The sequence below is a fragment of the Macadamia integrifolia genome, chromosome 1, assembly GCF_013358625.1.
Source record: "Macadamia integrifolia cultivar HAES 741 chromosome 1, SCU_Mint_v3, whole genome shotgun sequence".
In the NCBI taxonomy this organism is placed as follows: domain Eukaryota; kingdom Viridiplantae; phylum Streptophyta; class Magnoliopsida; order Proteales; family Proteaceae; genus Macadamia; species Macadamia integrifolia.
In genome coordinates, this window is record NC_056557.1 from 17,791,086 (window position 1) to 17,813,811 (window position 22,726).

The 22,726-nt window shown below is 40.1% G+C and overlaps 2 protein-coding genes across 2 annotated transcripts; one reads left to right on the top strand and one right to left on the bottom strand.

The window, feature by feature from the left end:
• The first annotated feature begins 10,941 nt into the window (after positions 1-10,941).
• Positions 10,942-11,304, top strand: LOC122070446. Its single transcript, XM_042634633.1, has one exon. It carries the CDS (start codon positions 10,942-10,944, stop codon positions 11,302-11,304), a length of 363 nt encoding a protein of 120 aa, XP_042490567.1.
• A 124-nt stretch (positions 11,305-11,428) lies between these two features.
• On the bottom strand, positions 11,429-18,114 carry LOC122080963 (ABC transporter B family member 2-like). Its single transcript, XM_042647869.1, has 12 exons — positions 17,544-18,114; positions 17,396-17,450; positions 17,119-17,294; positions 15,994-16,194; positions 15,622-15,881; positions 14,919-15,459; positions 14,460-14,839; positions 13,849-14,267; positions 13,265-13,506; positions 12,892-13,139; positions 12,368-12,780; positions 11,429-12,092 (listed from the first exon to the last, which is right to left on the bottom strand). Exons 1-12 carry the CDS (start codon positions 17,832-17,834, stop codon positions 11,542-11,544), a joined length of 3,777 nt encoding a protein of 1,258 aa, XP_042503803.1. The 5' UTR covers positions 17,835-18,114; the 3' UTR covers positions 11,429-11,541.
• Positions 18,115-22,726: the final 4,612 nt, after the last annotated feature.

The window sequence follows — 22,726 nt, forward strand, 5'->3', positions numbered from 1 at the left end:
CCTATGCATGTGTTCTTATTGCATGGTGTCAGGAGGTGACAGAAGTGATTCTCCCCACTGTTAGTTAAAACGGGAACGGAAAAAAAACAGAGACGTACGGTACGTGTTTTAAACGGATAAAAACGATGAACGGTACAGTCAAAAAAACAGGAAACGTCAAACGGATAGAAACGAACTGTACGAGTATTAAACGTGTAGTTTTCAAAAAAACGAAACCAAAAAAATGGCAATATATCATCATGTAATTTGAGAGATTATTGCCTGTATACTTGCATCTATTTTTCTAAACTACATCAACATCAAACATTCATGCATATATCATCCAAAATATAGCATCCAATGTAAATTCCAAATTAAAACTTAATACACCATATTAAAAAAGACATGTCCAAAATATATAAAAAAAAAAAAACCATCCATCCATATCATCCAAGATGTCTAAAGAACTCAGTATCATTATAACAGGTCCAAAGATCAATGATAAAAAAAAAAAAAAAAAAAAAAAAAAAAAAAAAAAAGATCAATGAGGAGACATTAAACTACATGAAGTAGATCCATCATCAGCTCCAGCGTCAGATGGTTCAGGTTCCTCGTACGTCTGCTCAAGCCTCTCCATTTCAAGCTCAAAGTCTACTATAGGTAAGTCACCAAGATTATCTAAATCAATAGGCCTTATACCATAGCATCTTCTTCTAGAATATGTGTCGCCCAATTCTTCCAAAATATACCTGCTAGGGCTTATTTACTGCCAAAATATGTGTCGCCCAATTCTTCTGGTTAACATTTCTTTCTGCAAATATGGGTTAGATTTTCCTGTGAATATTTGTGGAGATTAGTCAATATTTGTTATGATTTCATAAATCAGCACATCGTATCAAGGATCACAGGTGCCTTCCATCAAATTTTTTTGATTGATTTGGGTCGAAAAGAACAGAGGAGGACGAAAGAATTGAAATGGAGAACCCAGAAGCAGCAGCAGCTGCACGGAATCACGTCTTCTGTGGAGTTATATGTCGGCGGTAACGGGGGTTGGGTTAAAGCCACCGGAACCGAGACTAAGAACTACAAATAAGAGATTGAGAGACAGAGATAGAGAGACAAAGAGAGAAGATCAAACCTGCAAATTTGAGTAGGTTTTATTGCATCGGTGACGGATACGAAGACGGGGGAGAGGAGGAAGAAAGAAGAGGAAGAAGATGCTATGGTATATGGTTCAAAGCTCTGAACTCTGAAGTCTGAACTCTGAACCGTCGTCAATCCGCTGCGGGCAACATTCGTGAGCCGCCTTCCGGTAATGGCTCCGTTCGCTCGGTTTTTCCTAGGTTGGAAAATCGTGTCACGAAAGAAGGGAGAGATGGAGTCACAGACTCACCGGGAGAGATGGAGTCACGAACTCACCGGAGCATCGGACTACGGCTACGGGCACAATTTCAGAACTCAGAAATTCAGAATTAGGGATTTGGGGAAGAAAACGAAGGGAAGGGATTTGGGGAAGAAATGAATTCAGAAATCTTAAAACGTTTTCTTCGGTTTTGGGTTTTTTTTTTTTTTTTTTTTTTTTTTTTTTTTAAATAGTATGATAAAATTCCCATTTTGCCCTTACAAAACGTATACGCGTTTTAAACGTGCATTTAAAACATGTTTAAAACGTTTTATACAGCCGTACCCGTTTTTTCCCACATTGTATGAAAGCATACGGTAATACGCGTTTTAAACGGCAAAAAAACGCGAACGCGTTTTAAATGCGTTTAAAACGCGTTTTAACTAACAGTGATTCTCCCAACACCTATCATCCAATGTCTATCATTCGTGAGGTGTAGACAGCCCCTACAGTACGTATCTTCAACCCATAGTAAATATATATTTAAAATACATATATTTTCGTTTTCGAAAGTTTAATTGTTGGGTCTATTTTTTTTACTTATAAAATGTCAGATACAAAAAAATACATGTTTATTAAGGGATGCTGAATTTTTAAACTCTAATTTTTTTTATTATTCATTTTTACAGCATTTTTATTTAAAAAATAAAATTTTTAGCCCAAAATTCTTTCTCGATCGAAAATCCAAACCTAGAGAGCAATGTAGGAGTTGTCCTCTTATTTATTTTAATATTTATTTCAACCACATAAAGAGTGTCTTTTAAATTATTTTTTGGCTTAAAATCCTAAGTGCATATATGCTTCATGGTAAATATATATCCATATTTTTGCTTACCAGAACGACCATATTAACATGTATCAAACGCATGCCGTATCATTATTGTACATGTCTTATTATGCTACATTTTTTAAAAGTATAATTGTCATGTGGCCCAATCAATTACCATATATATATATATATATATATATATCTGTTTTTGTATCATTGTCATTTCAGAACTTACTATAACCACTAATGTGGCATGGAAAAAGAAAGAGTAGAAAGGGACACAAGTAGGGGTGCAACAGGGCCGGGTTGGGCTGGGTTTCTTAAAACCCTAGCCCAACCCTGAGTCCCCTTAACTAGGCCCAAACCCTCCCTGATCTTGACTCAGGGCTACAAAACTTCAACCCTGGCCCTTCCCTTCAGGATTCAGCCCAACCTTTACCCGCCTTGATTGGCCCTGACTTTTCAGGGTTGGGATGGGATTACCCTGACCCTGACCTTGGTTTGCCATCAAGGGCTGGGAATACCCTAGCCCTGACCTTGCAAAATATGAAATAACTTAAAAATAATAATAAAAAAAAATTCATAATAAAGAGGAGATAAAAAATACAATCTTACAAATTACTTGTCTTGGTAAAAAAGGCAAGAGAGATAATTTTTTTTTTTTGGTAAAAAAAGTAAAAGAGATCGATGAGAAGATATACTAGGAGTTTTGAGGTGTCAATGACTCAATGTCAAACAACATATAAAATTAGGTTAAATTCAGGGTTAACATCAGGGTCAACATCAGAGATAAAAATCAGGTTCGGGTTTAGGGCGGGCGGGGCTGGCCAAAGTCATCAACCCTTACCCGCCCTAACCCTAACTCAGGATCAGAAATTTCAGGGTCTGGCCAACCCTCGAGCTAAAATTTTTGGGTCAGTACTTGTTTGGGATCTTGGCGGGCCAAGGATGGGTTCGGGCCATCATGACCAAACTTGCACCCCTAGGCACATGCATTCTTATCGGGGAACATATGGGCTAAGTTCGTAGTGCAATATCTGAGCTGTTCTGTTTTAGCTCCATACTAATGCGTGAAGCATGGTAGAAGCAATTTTTGACTGTCTTGACCATGGTTTTAAGTATCTCCGATACCGATACGATACCTTCCGATACGTATCTTAAATTTAGTCGGTCGATACGATACACACCGATACGATACATTGAATTTTTTAAATCATTTCGTATCGATATATATCCTACAATACAGACCGATATGTATTAATACACCACTAATACACATCGATACGATACGACATACCTCGATACGACTCTATGAAAAATATAAAATTGAGGTAAAATGTACGTTTCGGTGAGTATCGGTATGTATCGATCGGTACGTATCGGTATATATCAGCACATATCGGTGAGTATTGATATATATATATCGGTACGTATTGGTGAGTATCGATATGTATCGGTGAGTATCGATACGTATTGGCGCTACGGTCATATAATGGCCAATATGGGTAAGTTTTCAGAAAAAAACGATTTTTTGAAGGTTTTTGTTCCAAAGTTGCTGTCAGCCATATTTCTCTCTAACTAAAGTGGAAATCAAGGTTGGGAACAATGATTTTACATTTATGGGACAACTACAGACCTTGAATTCTTAGTACAATACCCTTAATTTAGTGTTTATGCATAATACATGTTATCAATAGCTTTTTTTAACAAATTCTTTATGCAAAAGTGTTTAAAAAAATGTTTCATATCCATTTATGTGTGTATCTTTAGCATATCTTAGTGTATCTCCGATATGATACGATACCCTCCGATACGTATCTTAATTTTGGCCTACCGATACGGCGACCGATACTGATACTTTAATCCTTGGTCTTGACCATCTTATTTTGGAAACAGTTTTTAAGGAACTCTGCTCTAAAGTCACGGAGTCAGCAAAAATGTCAATGAATTTCCTTACGTGAGCATGGTAAAGAAGCAGAGAATATAGTAGTCCGTAAGAAGCCTATATAGGAAGAGGAATCAAGAGAGATGGCTTATCACATCAGCCACCCACATCCTTAACTTGAGCTTGGTAAAGAAGCAGAGAATGTAGTCCTTGGAAGCCTGTATATCTGCAAGGCTTCAATGCAACAACCAAGAAGTAGGAAGAGAGAGAGATATGGGGGCAGTTTACATGGGATGTTTAGTATTTTTCACTGTTTTTAATGAACCTCAGTATAACCCCAGTACATGTGGTTGTGGGGTAAGTACAAGTCCGCAGAACTAGTCAGGCTAAAGGCATAATACCCGTCATTAGAGACAAAGAGAGAGAGAAAGAAAATCCGGTTCTTTGGCAGTACTCAGTCTAAACACTTTCTCCACCAACAATGCCAAAGCATAGGTCGTTGAATGAAACACCCATCTCACCCCAAACATCACCTCACCCTTCTTCCCAAACCAACATACCCCTGCGGCGCATTCAAGTGTAATGGTTGTCGTTCCACTGGTCAAGCAAGTAGCTTAATCTGTGCTCAATGTGAATTTAATCTCCACATTTATTGTGCTTCCTTACCTCCCGCCATACTCCATAAAGATCACCCCAAACATCCTCTAACCCTCTTCTATGAATGCCCCCATAGATGAATCCAAGACCTTCTGGTGTGATGTTTGTCATTTTGTTGTTAACAGGGAAGGCTGGGTCTACTATTGGAGTGTGACTATGGAACCCGGCCACTTGGGTTGTGCCAAATTTAATCCAAGAGAAGCTGATCTAAACCCATTTGAAGATGGGTATCTTTTTTTGATAAAAATTTGAAGATGGGTATCGCTGAAAACTCTTGCTGCATGTCCTCCAACCTCAAATTTCTGATTGGTTTCAATTTTCGTACATAAATCATGGATAGCTGGAACCTTAAGCCACAAAGAGAGATTTTAGTGCAACACAAAGCTTCCATGCAAACTTCAAATAATTAGATGGGAGAGGGTTCTTAAAACCAACAGGGTGGACCATCCCATGGAGAGCAAGTGATACAGTTCGTCAATAGGAATGCAGAGGAGGAGAGAGAGAGAGAGTGTGTAGTCTTCACCGCTTGTTAAAAGAGACTCCTAATTTGGTTGATGCATGTAATATTTTGGATTTGGAAAGGCGGGTCTTAGCTAGATTGATATATCCACGAAGCCATAGAGTTTATATAAATGTTTTAAGAGAAAGAATGCTACTTCATTGAGTGGCCACTCCATCAATACATGATCAAACAAAGTGCATGCACAACATCCAACAAGGGGAAGGAGTGTCTTTTCACAATGCCCTGGATGTAAGAACACGACCATGCAGTGTCCTTTCCCGCGTATGTTTTTTATGCGTTAATGAATTTTGAATGAGATTTAAAAATTTACTTAAATGATATATCCTCTTTGGCAGTAAGACATGTAAAATCTAATAAGGTCTAAGATCAGTATATGTGAACGAACTCATGCTTCATATTGGGTTAACTATAATTGAATACCTAGAAGGTTGGTGTTCGCACCATATTCATGTACGAAAACATTCTTATACGCTTCTATGATCGACACATGAATTCTACTGAGTTCAAAGACCTATGCTACCGAGAGAGACTCAGTGGAGTACTTGAGTTGATCACAAGAGTGTACAAGAACATTCTTCTACGTAAATGTGATCTGGATTTTAGATTCAGATTGGAGGGTTTCCGATTTGATGCCAGTTTTTGAAAATGGATAGTTAAACCACAAAAAGTGAAGTGAGCCATTTTCTGGTTCAATATTTATTCTGGTTTCTAAAATTAGGGTTTTAATAAGAATGAAATACATATCTTTTTGAAACTACTATAATACCCCAAATCATGTATTAGGGGTGTAAGTTTGGACATGATAGCTCGAACCCGTCTGAGCCCGAATTATATTTAACCCGGTTATGAGGGTCAACTTGGTCCAACCCGACCTAACACTGACCAACCCAGCTTGGCCCAACTTGGCCCATTTTTAACCCTAATCTATTATTATGTATAGTAATGGTGTGATATGTTTATTAATATTGTTTCCTTTCCCCTTGGCAACCGTTACACAAGCTGTTTGTATGACTTCAACCCATATCATGTGTTACACAAGCCACATACTCTCACCTATTGAGCTAAGATGGCCAAATGGCCAAATTATTTCACCTCTTTTCTTTACATAGGCTGTCTTTGTGTCTCTTGTCATGTATTGATATGAACTTTAGATACAATAGCTGTCACGCCCTGTTCACACAGAACCGGACCGGTGACCGGGTTAACTCCAGTTAACCCAAATCTGCCAGGATCATCTGATACAGTACCCAACCACAGCATACACACATCTAAAATAAACATTCAAAAGTTTAGCGGAAGACTTAATTTACCTGTAAATACCCCCAATATACTTGATACCCAAATTGTAGTATATAGATAAATATATGTGGACCCGCAGGCATGATATTTACACAAAAAGAATAATAATTCACGAATCAAGTACACAAAAATGGGTCATCAAAAGAATCAAAAAGTAAAATTCTGTACGGCGTTAATACTGCAGTCCCGCAGCATAGCCCTCGCACGCGCAATCCGTACCGTGTTCATACTCCTCGGGGACCCACCAATCCTCATCGGGGAACTCAACTGTGGGGCCCAACCTCTGATCTTCAGGCGGGTGACCTGCAGAATCATCTAAAAGAGGTGTACACGTGGGATGAACTCACTAGCTCAGTAAGTGAAAAGAAGGATCACACAACAATCACATCCATATGCACTATATGCTATGCAATTCATTTTAAACCTCATCCACCTAAACATTACTAAGTCTTTGGTTTAGTGCTACTACAACCACAGTGCGCATGTACTCCAGGTACGAGCCGCGAACTCCATTCCACGATACTCCCATAGTGCTGTCGGAGAAGGCCCACCGTAAGTACTCAAAAAAGTAAAGCATGTCGACTACCGACTCTCAACATAAAAGTAAATGACAGAAAGTAAAGGTGCTGACTCCAGCAATTTAAAAGCAGTACGATTGGCCCTCTTGAATATACCACCGAGGTTGCCGATTGTCCTAATGACCAGCCGGACGTATGTCTAACCGCCACAGTGACCCGACAATCGCGACCACTGCTTCCTCCCAAATGATAACCCAACACCTCAACCCCTGTTGGGAAGGGTCGTAGCACGGGAAGATGACAATCCTAAACCGCATGCTCCTATATGACATAGTACGATTGTATAGTGCCACCGCGTCCCATTCCACGGGCCACCAATGCCCTCGTTTTCAAGTCGACCATGGCATCTAGTCTAATAATGCACCATGCACAATGATCCCATCATTCATCACATAAGCACATCATCATTTAACATTTAGAAAGTAAAACACAACACACATGTCATATTCATATGAGGATGGCTAAGCTACACATAGTTTGCATGATGACATGACTAGTATAGATACAATTGAATGAATGCCAAACAAGCCTTAAAATAAGGCCAAACGTCCTCTCCCCACTTACCTGTTGTGCACAAAGACTTACGCCCGGTACAGGTGAGATCCGACGCGAGAAACGTAAATTTTGGTGAACCTATCATAAGTGAATGGGGTTAGCATTTCACCACTTTGGGGTCAAAACCAACAAGATTCGATGGTTAAATCATGTTTAGAATCGTAAAAGAAGGTTACACGTCCGTTTTGGGTCCATTCGGACACAAAAATCACGTTGGGAGCCTCTCGGGTGGGTCGGATAGCCAACCTGTAACGGCCCACCGGTCATGATCGGTGGGTAGGTCGGCCCATCGATCAGCCCACCGGTTGGCCCCAAGGGCTTGCCCTCTCAGGCGGGTGCCCTCAGGCGGGCTATGCGGCCCACTGGTCTTAGCCCACCTGAGAGGATGAAAAAATTAGTTTTTTGCTGAAACTTTTCCTAACCTTTGGGGAATCAAATAGAGCTTTTTCAATCACATTTTTCACACATTCAAGGTCTTATAAGATGATTCTAGCCTAGATCTAAGTTAGATTTAAGGATTGGGAAGCCATCTAACCTTCTTTGCTCAAGAACTCTATCAAAACCCCAAAAATCACTTCTTTGCTCAAGAATCACCAATGCTTCTCCCACCTTGTAAACACTTCTTCAAATCTTTCAAAATCAACACGTAGACCATCTATTAAACCTTAGATTCATCATCTCAAGTGGGATTTACAAGATATCAAGGAACTCTACCCAAAACAAGGATTTTACTTGGGTTTGGTGAAAGTTTAAGAAACATAGCCTTTGCTCACCTCTGGTCGTAGATCTCGTGTTGGGGATCACTCTTCTGGCATCGGAATGGGAAGATCGAACCTTGGCACCGCTTAAATCCCTTTCTTCTTCCTCTTCCTTCCCTTTTCCTCTTCTCCGTTCTTTTTTTCCCTTCTTTTCTCTCTCCTCTTTACTCTTCTCACCAAACTCCTTAATGTAATAAATGAGAAAATGAAAAACACAATAATGTTATTTATACTTTCTAAAACAACTAGTAACTACATAGGTGGGTCACTCCCACCTGAGGGCCGAAAATGGGCAAACAAGTGGGTTTTTGATGGAATTCGACTCTCGGCATAAGGTATATTATACGTATGCGCTTTACGATATGGCTACTTACCAGCATTACCCGTACATGGCCTTATGATACATGCACGTGCACGGCTTGGGTACACCCGTCTCCTCTGGCACTGACTCAAACTTGTCTGGCCAACCTGTGTTCAGAGTCACCCTTGCCATCATTGTCCATAAGGAACCTGCCTTAACCCTCTCTGGTTCGGGTCCTGCATGGTTAAATCGGGTCAACCGTGTAATTAGACCGGGTTTAAAAAGTAGAGTATCACAATAGCAATCATGGAAATTTAGCCAAAATTTGGCCTGTCTAGTTTTTGAGAGATGTCGTGATACCGGGCGATTAAAAAATCTATCTTATAACCATTGACAACTTTACTTACTACAAATTTATGGATTAGGGGTGGACAATGGCTGACTATAGTTTAACATCTCCCCACCCTCTTTTTGTAAGTATAGGCTTAACATTTGTGACATTTTGTAGGAAAAAAAAAAATATACAAGATCAATCATGGTCAACCTAGGCCAACCCTGAGCTATGTAATATTGGGCCTAAGTGTGAACCCAACAAGGTTGGATTGGGCCTGAGTTGAGTTTTGGAGACCTAAGGTGAAACCTGGTCCAATCCGGCCCTCTTTCAACCCTATCATGTACAATATTTTCTTAATAAAACAAAAAATATATAATATATGGTTTTGTTGTTTCCCAAGGCTAGCTTGTTTTCATGGGAAAAGGTAGGGGTGTCAATCGGTCGGTTCGGTTCGATTTCGATCGGGTTGAATCAGTTTCGGTCTAGGAATGATGGTGACCAAAATCAATCCGTTAAGGAACTTTGGGTTTCAGTCGGTTTTGATTTTGCTATGGTTTGGTTTCGGATTTTTTTTTTTTTTTCAATATCGGGTTAATACCGATTTAGACCAATTTTATTATTAGGCTTGAACTATAATGAAATTTTACATTTATAACTTGTAGTGACAAGATTTGATGGGAAAAAAAAAAAACACTTTAAATTTATGATTAAATCATGGTTTATCATTTTAAGGGAAAGATAACTAATTTGAAACCAATGGATAACAAACTACTAAGAATATAACTAATATTGAAATCACAAAACGAACCCTATTATCCAATCATTCATTTAACTATCCAACTAGTTTTGCATAGTGAAGCATTATTACAATGTACAAATCAATTTCTCTATTCATAAACCTCATATTCAATGATTTGTAGCAATTCCTTACAATAAAAAATATTCTCACTAATATTGTAAAAAATGGATTGTCGATTCACCAATTTATATTCTCATAATCATTTATTTTTATATCGATTTCATTCGGTTTGGTTATTGGTTGGTTCGATTTGAATCGATTTTCAATCGATTCCAATATATCTCAATTCAAAACCAATCCAATAAGAATTGGTTTGGTTTGATTCAGATATTTTTGGTCGGGTTCAATCAATTTTATCGGCTCGGACTAGGTTTTGACACCCCTAGGAAAAGGAATAAAAGAAAAGTTTCACTATACGCCATAATTTCTTGATGGAAAAGAAACCATAAAAGGTAATATGACCCCAATAGAACACATGAGATTGTGGAATGATTATTTATCCGAAATGAAAACTAGAAATTCCATCATTATTGATGTTTCCTCATGCCATTTCGTTGGTTACTTTAGCCCCCAGCTATTTTTTAATTTTTTGGTAGAAAGCCCCAAGCTATTTGACAGACCCTATATATAATCAGTGCAAGGCTGCTAAAAAGAAAGGACACCGAAAGTAAGGAGGAAGAGCCAGAAGAGGAATGGAGAGAGGATTATCACTTCAGCCACCCCCATTCTTTAACTCCTTGTGAAGCTCAATAACATGAACAAATCAAGTGTTCAGGTTGTGAATTACCCCCAAGGGATTGTCTGGTTTATTGTATGGGTGCTCTCAGAGTAGATACTTTCTCCATGAACAATGCGTAAACACAGGCCGATGGATGGGGCACCAATCTCATCCCAAGCATCCCCTTACCCTTCTTCCCAAACCAACATAACCTGACGGCTCATTCCAGTGTAATGGGTGTGCTTCCATTGGTAAAGGATTTAGCTTAAGCTGTGCCAAATGTGAATTTGATCTGCAACTTCAATGTGCCAATTTTCCTCTCTCCATAGTCGCAGAAAGATCACCCCAAACATCCTCTATCTCTCTGGTTTGAATTCCCTTTTGATGACGACTCCAAGAGTTTTCTGGTGTGATGTTTGTGGTCGTCTCGTTGACAGGGGATGCTGGATCTACTATTGTCATGAGTTTGACTATGGAACCCACTTGGGTTGTGCCATATTTGATGCAGGAGAAGCTTCAAACAAGCCTTCGAGCAATCCGGCGAACCTCGGTGCTGAGAAACCAATGGAGACCCCTATTCGAGCACTTGGCGGTGGCGGTGTTCTATCAAGGAAAGATGAAGAAGAGGAGCAAGCATTGAGGAAGCAAGTGGTGGATCAGATGAAGGATACTGAACTTGAGATTGCTTGGCTTCAAAATCAGTATGCTAGCTATATTGCACAACTGATGAATTGGTCTCATTGTTAATGACTTATCTATGAACGGTTTGAATGTATGTGACCATCTATGAGTAAATCTTGATCTTCAAAATGTTCTCATTAATATAATCTAACAAAACATATGCCTGATTTTGGATTCATGATTCTGTAAGTACTCTTGCAATGCTTCTTGGCTATTTCATTATGTGGCATTTACACACACAGCTTCTCAAATGTCTGTAATTATTACTTTGAGATGTTCCATCTTTTGTGTTTCTGCCAATGCTTACAATTTCTGTTGTTGCTGTTCCTGTAAGTTGATAAGCTTATAATAGGCTCCCTTCTTCTTCTCTATTAAAGTAGAGTGGTTCCCTTGTTCTATGATCTTTCCATTTTGCAAAACTGATATGTGATCTGCGTTTTGGATGGTAGACAACCTATGTGCCACCATAACCGTTGTTCGATTCTTCATTAGCCTGTCAAGGGCTTGTTGAACGACACGCTCAGACTCCACATCGAGAGCGCTGGTAGCCTCATCTAGAAGCAAGATTGCTGGGTTCTTGAGCACTGCTCTTGCAATGGCGACCCGTTGCTTCTGGCCACCTGATAGTTGCACCCCTCGCTCTCCTACTTTGGTCAAGTAGCCCTCAGGGAGGCTACTGATGAAGTTGTGTGCATTAGCAAGCTTGGCAGCTTCAATGATCTCTGAGTCAGATGCTCCATCTCTGCCATAAAGAATGTTTTCATAGATTGTCGTGGCAAAGAGAGCTGGCTCTTGTTGCACAAGGCCAATGTGTTTTCGAAGGGACTTGAGTTTGAGTTTCTTGATGTCTTTTCCTGCAGGAATCCATGGCACCTCATGTTTAGAGAAAGGCTTAACCATTCAAGTTAAAAATTTTCATTCTTATACGCAATATATACCATATTCCTTCATATTTTCAGACATTAGCCTGCTTCATTGTTTAACCTTTTCATGATTTTTCCATTCTTAAAGGTCACTGATCTATAAGTACAAAGGCATACCAGAGTGAGGCACCGTGAATGCAGTTGTGATTAGGCCAAACTGGCTCCAACCCATGAAAGAAACCATCTAAAGTGTAGGAAATGCTTACCATCAACCATCACCTTCCCTGCTGTTGGATCGTAGAACCTCAGTATAAGGGAGAGCACAGAGCTCTTACCAGACCCACTAGACCCTACTAATGCCAGACTCTTCCCCACTGTTACTTTGATATTGAAATCTTTGAAGATTATGATGTCTGGCCTTGAGGGGTAACTGAATTCAACATTTTTCAATTCTATTGTACCCTCTACCGTTGTCACTTCCTCTCCAACATCCCCCGCAACCTCTGTCTTCCTGTCCAATACATCAAAGATTGAAACCAACATCTGGGTACCTTTTAGAAGGTCTGGTGCCATTGCTAGTGTTTCTCCCATTGCCAATGCTGTCACAATTAAAACCATGAATGTTTTTATCACCGATTTAAAGCTGGAGATTTCCTTCCCCATCAAAACAGAACCATACCTGCGCAAATTTTCTTATAACTTTAGGCCTTAAATCTTTTGCAGTTGGTACTATACTAACTACAGTAAGTAATTAACCAAACTTTTATACTGTTCTGCAAGCCCGACATACCACAACGCTAGGCCATAGGATGAGAAGATGAAAAATTGGGAGACACCAAATGCAATGCCGGCGATCTGGCCACGACGGAAGGAGAGTTTGGAGGGCTCTTCAAGCTCGCGTGCATATAGATCAATTAGCTTATCCTCAGAACAGAATGCGGCAATGGTGCGAATGTTGCTCACTGCCTCGCCAGCAAGCATGTTAGCTTTGAGATAAGCCTTGTTCAGGTCACCACCATAACCTTTCAGGAAGAGTTTCTGTAACATATATTTAGGTGTTACAGATTTAGGTTCTTGTGCTAATTAGAACAGGATTTAATGTGAAGTCATACAATGCATAATATGATCAACAGCTAAACAAGAGGATGAGAAAAAGGAGAAACCTCACTGATGTGACCGCTAACGATCAGAGGATATGTGGCAATGACCACCAGTGTGACCCTCCAATTCAATAGGAAGCCAATGATGAATGAGGTAATAACCAGAAATATATTCTGTAAGAGAATTGTAGATCGATCGACAGCCATTCCTCGCAATAGAGTTGCATCAGTTTCTAGGCGTGATGAGAGCATTGAACTTGTGTTGCTTATGTCATCAAACCATCCAATTTCATTCCTCAAGATGGCTGCAATTAAAGATAAAGAAGGATTAAGTTCAAACATAAGTGCAGGGCACATGGAAAAGAGAGATTAAATAGACACTCATCGGATGCAATCTTAATCACCCAGGTGATTTGGTTCAACTTCCGGAAATTGAAGATATGTTCTTAATTTTTTCTCTTGAAGGTATGTTCTTAATTTTTTCTCTAGGAATTCTTGCAGTTATAAGAAACCGATCAACTGTAATCAATGCCTACTTCTCTATTTACTGAGGCACTGGTTTGTGAAATTCTAAAAGACAGATTGAGTTTGTCTGACTATGTCTATGTCTGTGATCATCTTTCATGATTGGAATGCGATAGTTATACCTGCAAACATCTTCTCTCTCACCCGCAGAGTTAGTCGCTCTCCGATAATTCCAAAACTAAGGTGCTCAATGGTGTGAAAGATGACGGTCAAAACAGCACCCCCACAAAAGAGAAAAGCAATCTTCCTGACTTCTCTGCGTGTTGTGTCCCAGTCCATGTAATAGGAAACAAGAGCATCCGTAACCCCAAGAGCAAACAGTGGCATCTGGGCACCAGCAAACATTGCACCAATGATGCCAGACACCCCATAGAACCAGTCAGGAGCCACCATGGAATATATGCTTCTCCATGAAATTCTCTTCAGTTTTATTGTCTCAGATTCATCAGCAGAGCAGCGACCTAATGATAATTCCTTTTCAGATTGGAAACTGGCCCGAAAACTTGAGGCCGTGCTTGATAGTTCACAAGAAAGCTTCATACTGCCAGAACAAGAAAGCAGATAACAGTGACACTCTGTATCTAATTGATGGGATATAGACCCAATTTTGCTCTGTTTATGTGATTCTAAAACTTTGTGAAATATTCTAATAGTGGTGATACTAATAGTTAGTATCCACCAATGTGATGATCCTTTAATCTGTTAAGAGTTTTGCGTCAATGGATAGGAGTACCTAAGATGTCGTCCCATGACCGGGCCTTGTGAAGCTTGACGCTGCAAGGGAGCTTTCTCTTGGAGCTGCACAAGTGTTGCATAAGCACCATTTGGGTTTGAAATCAGCTCTTCATGGCTCCCTGTTTCAACAATCTTCCCTCCCTGGACAACAGCAATGATATCTGCATTCCTAACTGTAGAGAGCCGATGCGCCACCACAATAGTGGTTTGTCCAACCATGACACGATCTAGTGCCTCCTGCACACTCTTCTCAGATTCAGCATCAAGTGCACTTGTTGCCTCATCAAGGAGAAGTATTGAAGGATTCTTTAGAATCGCTCGAGATATCGCAATTCGTTGCTTCTGTCCACCAGATAATTGTACCCCTCTTTCACCAACCTGTGATCATACAAGTGAGGTGTTGCATAATATCCATTGAATATGGTAAAAAATTGACGACTAAAGAGCAGAGGAATACCTGAGTGTCATATCTATCAGGAAGGTTGTTGATGAAAGAAATGGCCCCAGAGAGCTTTGCAGCACGTGTTATCTCTTCGAGTGTGGCGTCATCTTTGCCATATAGGATGTTTTCAACAATTGTTGTGGCGAAGAGAGCAGGCTCCTGATTAACTAACCCAATTTGACTCCTAAGCCACTTGAGTTGAAGATCTCTAATGTCATTACCATCTAATAGTATCTCGCCACTGAAAGGCTCATAGAATCTTTCGATCAGTGAGATCACCGTGCTCTTCCCAGAACCACTTCCTCCAACAAGTGCCACGATTTTCCCCGATGGTATGTCGAGAGAAAGCTTATCAAAGATCACTACATCAGGGCGAGATGGATAACTGAAACACACATCCTTAAATTGTATATGCCCCTCCACTTTTCTGAGTGTCCTGCCCACTTTTGAGCTGACATTGCTAACTGTATTTCTCTCTATCATCTTGAAGATGGGGTATGCAGCTGCTCTTGCTTGGGCAAAAGTTGAGATGTTTGGGCCAGCTAGTCCCAGTGACCTGAGAAGGATTCAAGTCTTCTTTGCTCAGTAATGTTGAAACAATTGATTTAAATTTGATTTATTATTATCTAGTTTACATTGAGATTCAATCAGTTAAATATAGTTAATACTGCTGCCACAAGGCCATAGATTTAAATTAGCAGTGATTTACGGGGCTTACAGTCCGGCTATAACGACATTGAGCATGGTGGTGAAGGATTTTCCACCGTCTGCTATCTCCTTGTGGACAACAATGCTAGTGAACCATGTGAGAAGTGACCATGACAAGAAGAGAACACAGTGCAGAGAACCAAGTCCAATACCCTTGGCTAGTCCTCCCTTCTTCCCATACTCATAAGTTTTTTTGAGAGCCATCTTGTACGATAATACCGCCTTCTCTTCTCCAACAAATGCTTGAACCGTTCGAACGTTGGCAATAGCCTACACATTATATAGTACATGTAAAGTTCAATTCAGTACTACTGCTACATTGCCTGGCTATAAGATCACAGGTTTGGCTGAAGCTTAATGTGATTCTTATAAAGCAACAAACCTCTTCCGCAATTTCACCAGCCTTGACATAGGATTTCCTCACTCTAGCAATAAGACCAGTTGCTACATAAGCATAGATACCACCAGCAATGGCAATTAGGGGGACTATAGATAGGGTCACAAGACTGATCTGCCAAACTTGAGAGAACCCAATTGCAAAACCTGATAAAAAACGGCTTATGTAGTGCAAGAAATTCCCCACCTGCAAAATCATTTCTCTAAAATTAGTCATTGAAGTTTTATTTTTGTTTCTATTTATTTTGTGTATTCCAAGCAAAATTCCCCCATCCCAATTCAACCCTCTCTGATCTCTGCTATCATCAGCAGGAGATCTTACCCTCCAAGCCAGGGGTGGCACCTTAAATTACTGTTGTTCTTGAAAGCTGTCACATTCTTTTGATCACCCCTTGTCTTATTCCTATGGACTCCATTATATAGAGAAGAGGATGGTGTGGGATATTGTCAAAGTGGACTATTTTCCGAAAAACTGACGACTGTTGTCTTCCATCGATTAATGGGAATGTCACCTATTAACAAGAAGTTGTCTATAGTTTTTAGTCATTGGAAAGGGAGAAATTAAAATGAATTATGAACCCACAACCAACCTTGGGAGAGTTCAAACAACTTGTTACTTCATGTTTGAGAGAGGAGGTGAGGAAAGAGATAAAGGGCAGAAAGAGGGAGACGGAGAGGGGTGTAGGGAACCAAGGTTTCATCCCTTTCAGGGGATGCAGAGACAGTAACTCTGCTCTGAAACCCCTTCTGTCAATGAAGCAATACTAGTGGTTGTCTCAGATCATAAAAACCACGTGAAAATGATAAATTCACAATTAATTCTCTCTTTCATGGCACAGTCAGGGCTGGTCCATCCATGTGTGACATAAAAAACTCATTTGGATTTTCATTCAAATTCCTCCTCATTGGATCTGAATTTCATTAAATGGCCTCTCTTTTTCAAATGTAAGAATTCAAAATAGACCCAAACTAATACCAACTAAATTTAATAAGATCACAGTTTCATTTCAAAAAATAAAAATAAAATAAAAAAATAAAAAATAAAAAAACCCATTTTCACGAGGGTGTGTTTGGATTTTTTTTTATCATGGACTTTTTTTTGGTTTCATACCTTCTCAGAGATGGCATCTTGAACTACAATTATATCACTGGTGATTGCAGAGATCACTTCTCCAGTGGAAGCTTCAGTGTCAAAGAGGCTGATATCTTGATTCAACATCGATTTCAAATACGCTAATCTCATCTTCGCCACTTGCCGCTCTCCAGTATGCATCCAACAAGCAACCTCTACAATAGTATCCAAACAGACCTCACTAATTAATTAGTCAAAATTTTCAACTTTAATTACTTAATTCCGTAGTATACTTAAAACCCATTCAAATTCGTACCAACCCATGAAGAGAACATCACAGCAATGCTCAGATAGACGAAATCCAACGAGTACTGAACCAAATAAACAGAATTAATTAAAGTTATCTAATCAAATCAAACTTAAATCTAATGATGATCTCTAATAATAATCACAAATCATCATACCTTGGCTACTTTATGTGAAACAGAGGCTGGGAATAGGTAAGCAATGCCTATGATGTTTATAAGTTTACCAAAGAAAATGAAGAAAACAGGAACTGAAACTCCATGAATACAAGCACCAATGGATCCTATGAACATTAATATGTAATCCTGTAAGTCTGCAAACGCAAAAAGCTTCAGGAATGGAACTTTATGGCTTTTCTGCTGCTTCTGTTCTTCTTCTTCTTTTTCACCTTCTGAATCCTTCTTTTTCTCTTCTTTGGCATTGTCACAGGGAGCACCTTGGAAGCTCATCTTGGCAAGAGAGAGAGAGAGAGAGAGAGAGAAGTGGTTGACACTTAGAAGGGTTGTTTGAGAGTTACCAATTTCTGCAACTTGGAGGGCTGGAAGGGGCAGAGGACATTAAGTAGTGTGGCTAACAACAAAGGTGACTCAGTTACGCAGGTGGAGAGCTGTGAACATTAAGTATTGAAGAGGAGAATATGATGGGTTCAATCTTGTGTTGCCACATTAATCCAGAAAATGAAATGTGGTTGAAAGGACAGATTTATGAGATGAGAAAAACAGGAAGGGTTGTGACTATTCTTACTGGTGAAGGAGAACTCTCGCCATTATTAAATATGAAAGATGAGGAGACGGTTGGGAGGGAAGGGGTTAGGCTGGAGACAGTAGTTTGCATTAAATGCTTTGTGGCTTTGGACTTTAGGCTCTCCGACCTTGATTAGGTTGGCAAGGAGTCATCTTGGGGAAAGTTACCCTGTCTAAATATAAAACTGACCTGTAAAATTAGGGATGTCAAACCCAACATTGACCCGAGAGAACTGATTAGGTGTGATACCCTACTTTTAAAACTTGGTTTAATTATACGGTTGACCCGGTTTAACCATGCAGGATCCGAGCCAGAGAAGGTTAAGGTGGGTTCCTTATGAACCATGATGGCAAGGGTGACTTTAAACACAGGTTGGCCAGACAAGTCCCAGTCAGTGCCAAAGGAGACGGGTGTACCCAAGCCATGTACATGCACGTATCATAAGGCAATGTACGGGTAATGCTGGTATGTAGTGGTATCCTAAAGTGTATGCGCATAATATATCTTGTGCCGAGAGTGAGATACATGCCGAGAGTCGAATTCCATCGAAATCTCAATTGTTGGCTAAGTTTCGACCAACAGGTGGGCGGTCACAGGCGGGTGAATCCGCCCACCTGAGTGACCCACCCATGTGGTTACTAGATATTCTCTAAGTATAAATAGTACTTATTGTGTTTCTCCTTTTCTCATTTAATGCATTAAAGAGTTGGTGAGAAGAGTAAAGAGGAGAGAGAAAAGAAAGGAAGAAAAGAGAACGAAGAAGAAGAAAGGGAAAGAAAGAAGAGGAAGAAATGATTTTAAGCAACGCTGAGGTTTGATCTTCTCATTCCGACACCGAAAAAGTTATCCCCAACACGAGATCTACAATTTGAGGTGAGCGAAAGCTATACTCCTTCAATTTTCACCAAACCCCAAGTGAAACCCTTGATTTGGGGAGAGTTCCTTGAGATCTTGTAAATCCCACTTGAGATGATGAATTTAAAGTTTAATAGATGGTCTATGTGTTGATTTTGAATGTTTGAAGAAGTGTTTACAAGATTTGAGAAGCATTGGTGATTTCTTGAGTTAAGAGATGATTTTGAGGTTTTGGAAGAGTTCTTGAACAAAGAAGGTAAGATGGCTTTTCAATCCTTAAATCTAACTTAGATCTAGGTTAGAATCATCTTATAAGACCTTAGATGTGTGGAAAATGTGATTGGAGCAGCCCCATTGGGTTTCCCCAAGGTAGAGGAACGTTTCAAGGAAGAAAACAAATTTTCGCCCCCACAGGTGGGCGAAGACTGGAGGGCGAAGCCGCCCACCAGAGGGCGCCGGCTTGAGGGGGCAAGCCCTCGGTCCCCACCAGCAGGCGGGGACCAGCGGGCGAAGCCGCCCACTTGAGGGGGCCCGTCGGTTCAATCGGCGGGCTATCCAACCCACCTGTGAAGACCGGTGGGCGATGACAGATGGGCTGTCTGGCCCACCGGTCGGATTTTTGAGCCCGAATGGGTCCAAAACGGATGGGCAACAATCTTTTATGATTTAAAACATGATTTAAACATCAAATCTCGTTAGTTTTGACCCCAAAGTGGTGAAATGCTAACTTCATTCACTTATGATAGGTTTCACTAGAAACTTACGTTTCTCGCGTCGGATCTCACCCGTACCAAGCGTGAGCTTTTGTACACAACAAGTAAGTGGGGAGAGGACATTTCACCTTATTTTAAGTCTTGTTTTGTACCATTAAATTGTATCTACTAACCATGTCATCATGCAAATTATGTATAGATTCATCATCCTCGTATGCCATTCGTGTGCATTTGTTTGTGCACCACCTGAGAGTGGCACTTTTGACTTTGAGAGTATGATGACTAGTATGAGGGCCTTGAAAGATGGGCAAGATCAGCTTTCTGAGAAGATTAGATGAGAGTGCTACCAGAGAGAAAAATATCTTGGAAAGGCAGGCTACATTAGAGAATTCCTTCTTAAGATTGAGCGAGGATTTGGACACAATGGTCAATGCTATTTCAGCGGATTTTACCCGACTCCGGAGGGATGTGCAACTACTGAATTCAAGGTTTGATTACTACGACCGTCTGCTCAATGTTAGATTGAGGCCTAGGAAGGATGGAGTAGTAGAGCTAGATGATGACGAGGGTCTCTGAAGACTTAGCTTGCCTATCCTAGTTAGTTTTTTACTTGTCTCTATGTTGTTTATGTGTTTATGGTGGACTATATATATATATATATTTTTTCTGCTTGACAAACTTATTATAATTCGGTTGTAACAACGTTAGTTAGCCTTTGTTGATTATGCTTATTTATATATGTATGTTGTCTATCAGGTGCTTTTATTTGAAAATTTTGGAAAATCTTGTTTTAGCGTTGTTATGTTGCAGAAATTTTGTCAAATCCATACTCGATGGGTTATGAAATCAAATAGCTAATCTTTTATTTATTCCAAGCAAGCTTTCTCTAATGCATGCCATGAAATGCAATAATTAAATGCAACTATTTTTTTTTCTTTAGCTTTTAATTCTTACAAGTGTCTTACATTTACCCACCCCACTTCCTATTATAGACTCTACGGGGTCTAACTGGTATGCTCTAAGTGGATAGAGTATCACGCTTTGATACCGCCGTTGTCACACCCCGTTCACACATAACCGGACCGGTGACCGAGTTAACTCTGGTTAACCCAAACCTGCCAGGATCATCTGATACAGTACCCCACCACAGCATACCCACATCTAAGATAAGTGTTCAAAAATTCAGCAGAAGACTTAAATTACCTATAAATATCCCCAATATACTTGATACCCAAATTGTAGCTAAGTATATATGGGCCCGTAGGCATGATATTTACACAAAAAGAATAACAATTTACGTATCAAGTACATAAAAAGGGGGGTCATCAAAAGAATTAAAAAGAAAAATCCTGTACGGTGTCATTACTGCGGTCCCGCAGCACAACCCTCTCACATGCAATCAGTATCATGCTCATATTCCTCGGGGATCCACCAATCCTCAACGGAAAACTCGACAACGGGGCCTGACTCTTGATCTTTAGGCGGGTGACCTGCAAAATCATCTAAAAAAGGTGCGCACGTGGAATGAGCTCACTAGCTCAGTAAGTGAAAAGAAATACCACACAACAATCACATCCATATGCACTATATGCTATGCAATTCATTTTAAATCTTATCCACCTAAACAACATTACTAAGTCTTTGGTTATGTGCTACTTACAACCATAGTGCGCGTATGCCCCAGGTACGAGCTGCTAACTCCATCCCGTGATACGCCCATAGAGTTGTCGTAGAAGACCCACCGTGAGTACTCAGAAAAGTAAAGCATGCCAACTACCAGCTCTCAACATAAAAGTAAATGACAAAAAAGTAAAGGTGCTAACCCTAGCAATTTAAAAGCATTACGATTGACCCTCTTGAATATGCCACTGAGGTTGCCGACTATCCTAATGACCAACCGAGTGTATGTCTAACCGCCACAGTGACCAGACAACCGCAACCATTGCTTCCCCCCAAGTGATAACCTAACACCTCAACCCCTATTGGGAAGGGTCGTAGCACGGGGAAATGATAATCCTAAACCGCATGCTTCTACATGACAAAGTAAGATTGCATAGTGCCACCCCGTCCCATACCACGGGCCACTAATGCACTCGTTTCCAAGCCGACTGCGGCATCTAGTCTAATAATGCATCATGCACCGAGAGAAAGAAATAGGCAAACCACTCATGTACGACAAGATAAAAAGTGATACCAATAGGGAAACGGGATGAAACATCATACAAGAGGGGTGGGGAGGTCATTTTAAAGAGGAGAAGAGAGAGATAGACACAATGATGTTAGCTTACAGTGCACCAATGGTATGCCCAGTCTTTTTCCAATAAATTATCAAATAATTTATATAATTAAATTATATGATAATTACTAAAGTTGGCTGTTCGAAAATTTTCACTTCCCCAAAGTTTCCTTTCAGGCTTAATAGTTTTCTTATTTTCTTTGAAATCAAGAAAATTCAACAATATTTTTACTGGGCTATTCTTCCAATAATGATTTTCTTGTGATGGATAGAACACTATGACTTGGCGACCACACCCAAGTCGCCCTCCCCTTATAAGACCCCCTTTGTGAACACAAGACTACTCAAACATGAGCTCATAAGAAAGTTTCTCTTTGGAGCCCACGGCTTCATTACTTCATAAAATGACCTCAACCAACCAGCCCTTCTTATTCTTTTTTCTAGGTGCTGTCTTCACCTTCATGTTATTTTACTGAAGCTTGATCTCAATTTTAATGTAGAAAGTACTGGTGATTTTCATTTTTTCCTAAAAATGAAGGTCCCCCACTCACCGATGAGAGAGGCATTAGCGGTTGTAAGGGGGCAAGTGGCCCAATACCCCAGGAGGTGTAGGGGGCATAGACCTCCGACTAAATTTTTTTTGGATTCGTTTATATTGAGCGTACTTGTACTTTCAGGGATTAGGTTTTCTCTATGCAATGTGCAAGAAGCTATATAGAAGGGGTTATCTCATAAAGAGATGTCACGGATTGAGGTTTGTAATTTCTTCATCGGAATAGTGGAAGCTCTGGTT

Bases quoted from the DNA above. Each gene is read 5' to 3' on its own strand.
- LOC122070446 (XM_042634633.1), top strand. From the start codon at position 10,942: ATGACGACTCCAAGAGTTTTCTGGTGTGATGTTTGTGGTCGTCTCGTT.
- LOC122080963 (XM_042647869.1), bottom strand. From the start codon at position 17,834: ATGAGCTTCCAAGGTGCTCCCTGTGACAATGCCAAAGAAGAGAAAAAG. The intron at 16,195-17,118 runs GTATGAAACCAA...ATGATTTTGCAG, and splicing joins AAGATGCCATCTCTGAGAAG to GTGGGGAATTTCTTGCACTA. The intron at 12,093-12,367 runs GTAAGCATTTCC...GGATTCCTGCAG, and splicing joins AGGGAAGGTGATGGTTGATG to GAAAAGACATCAAGAAACTC.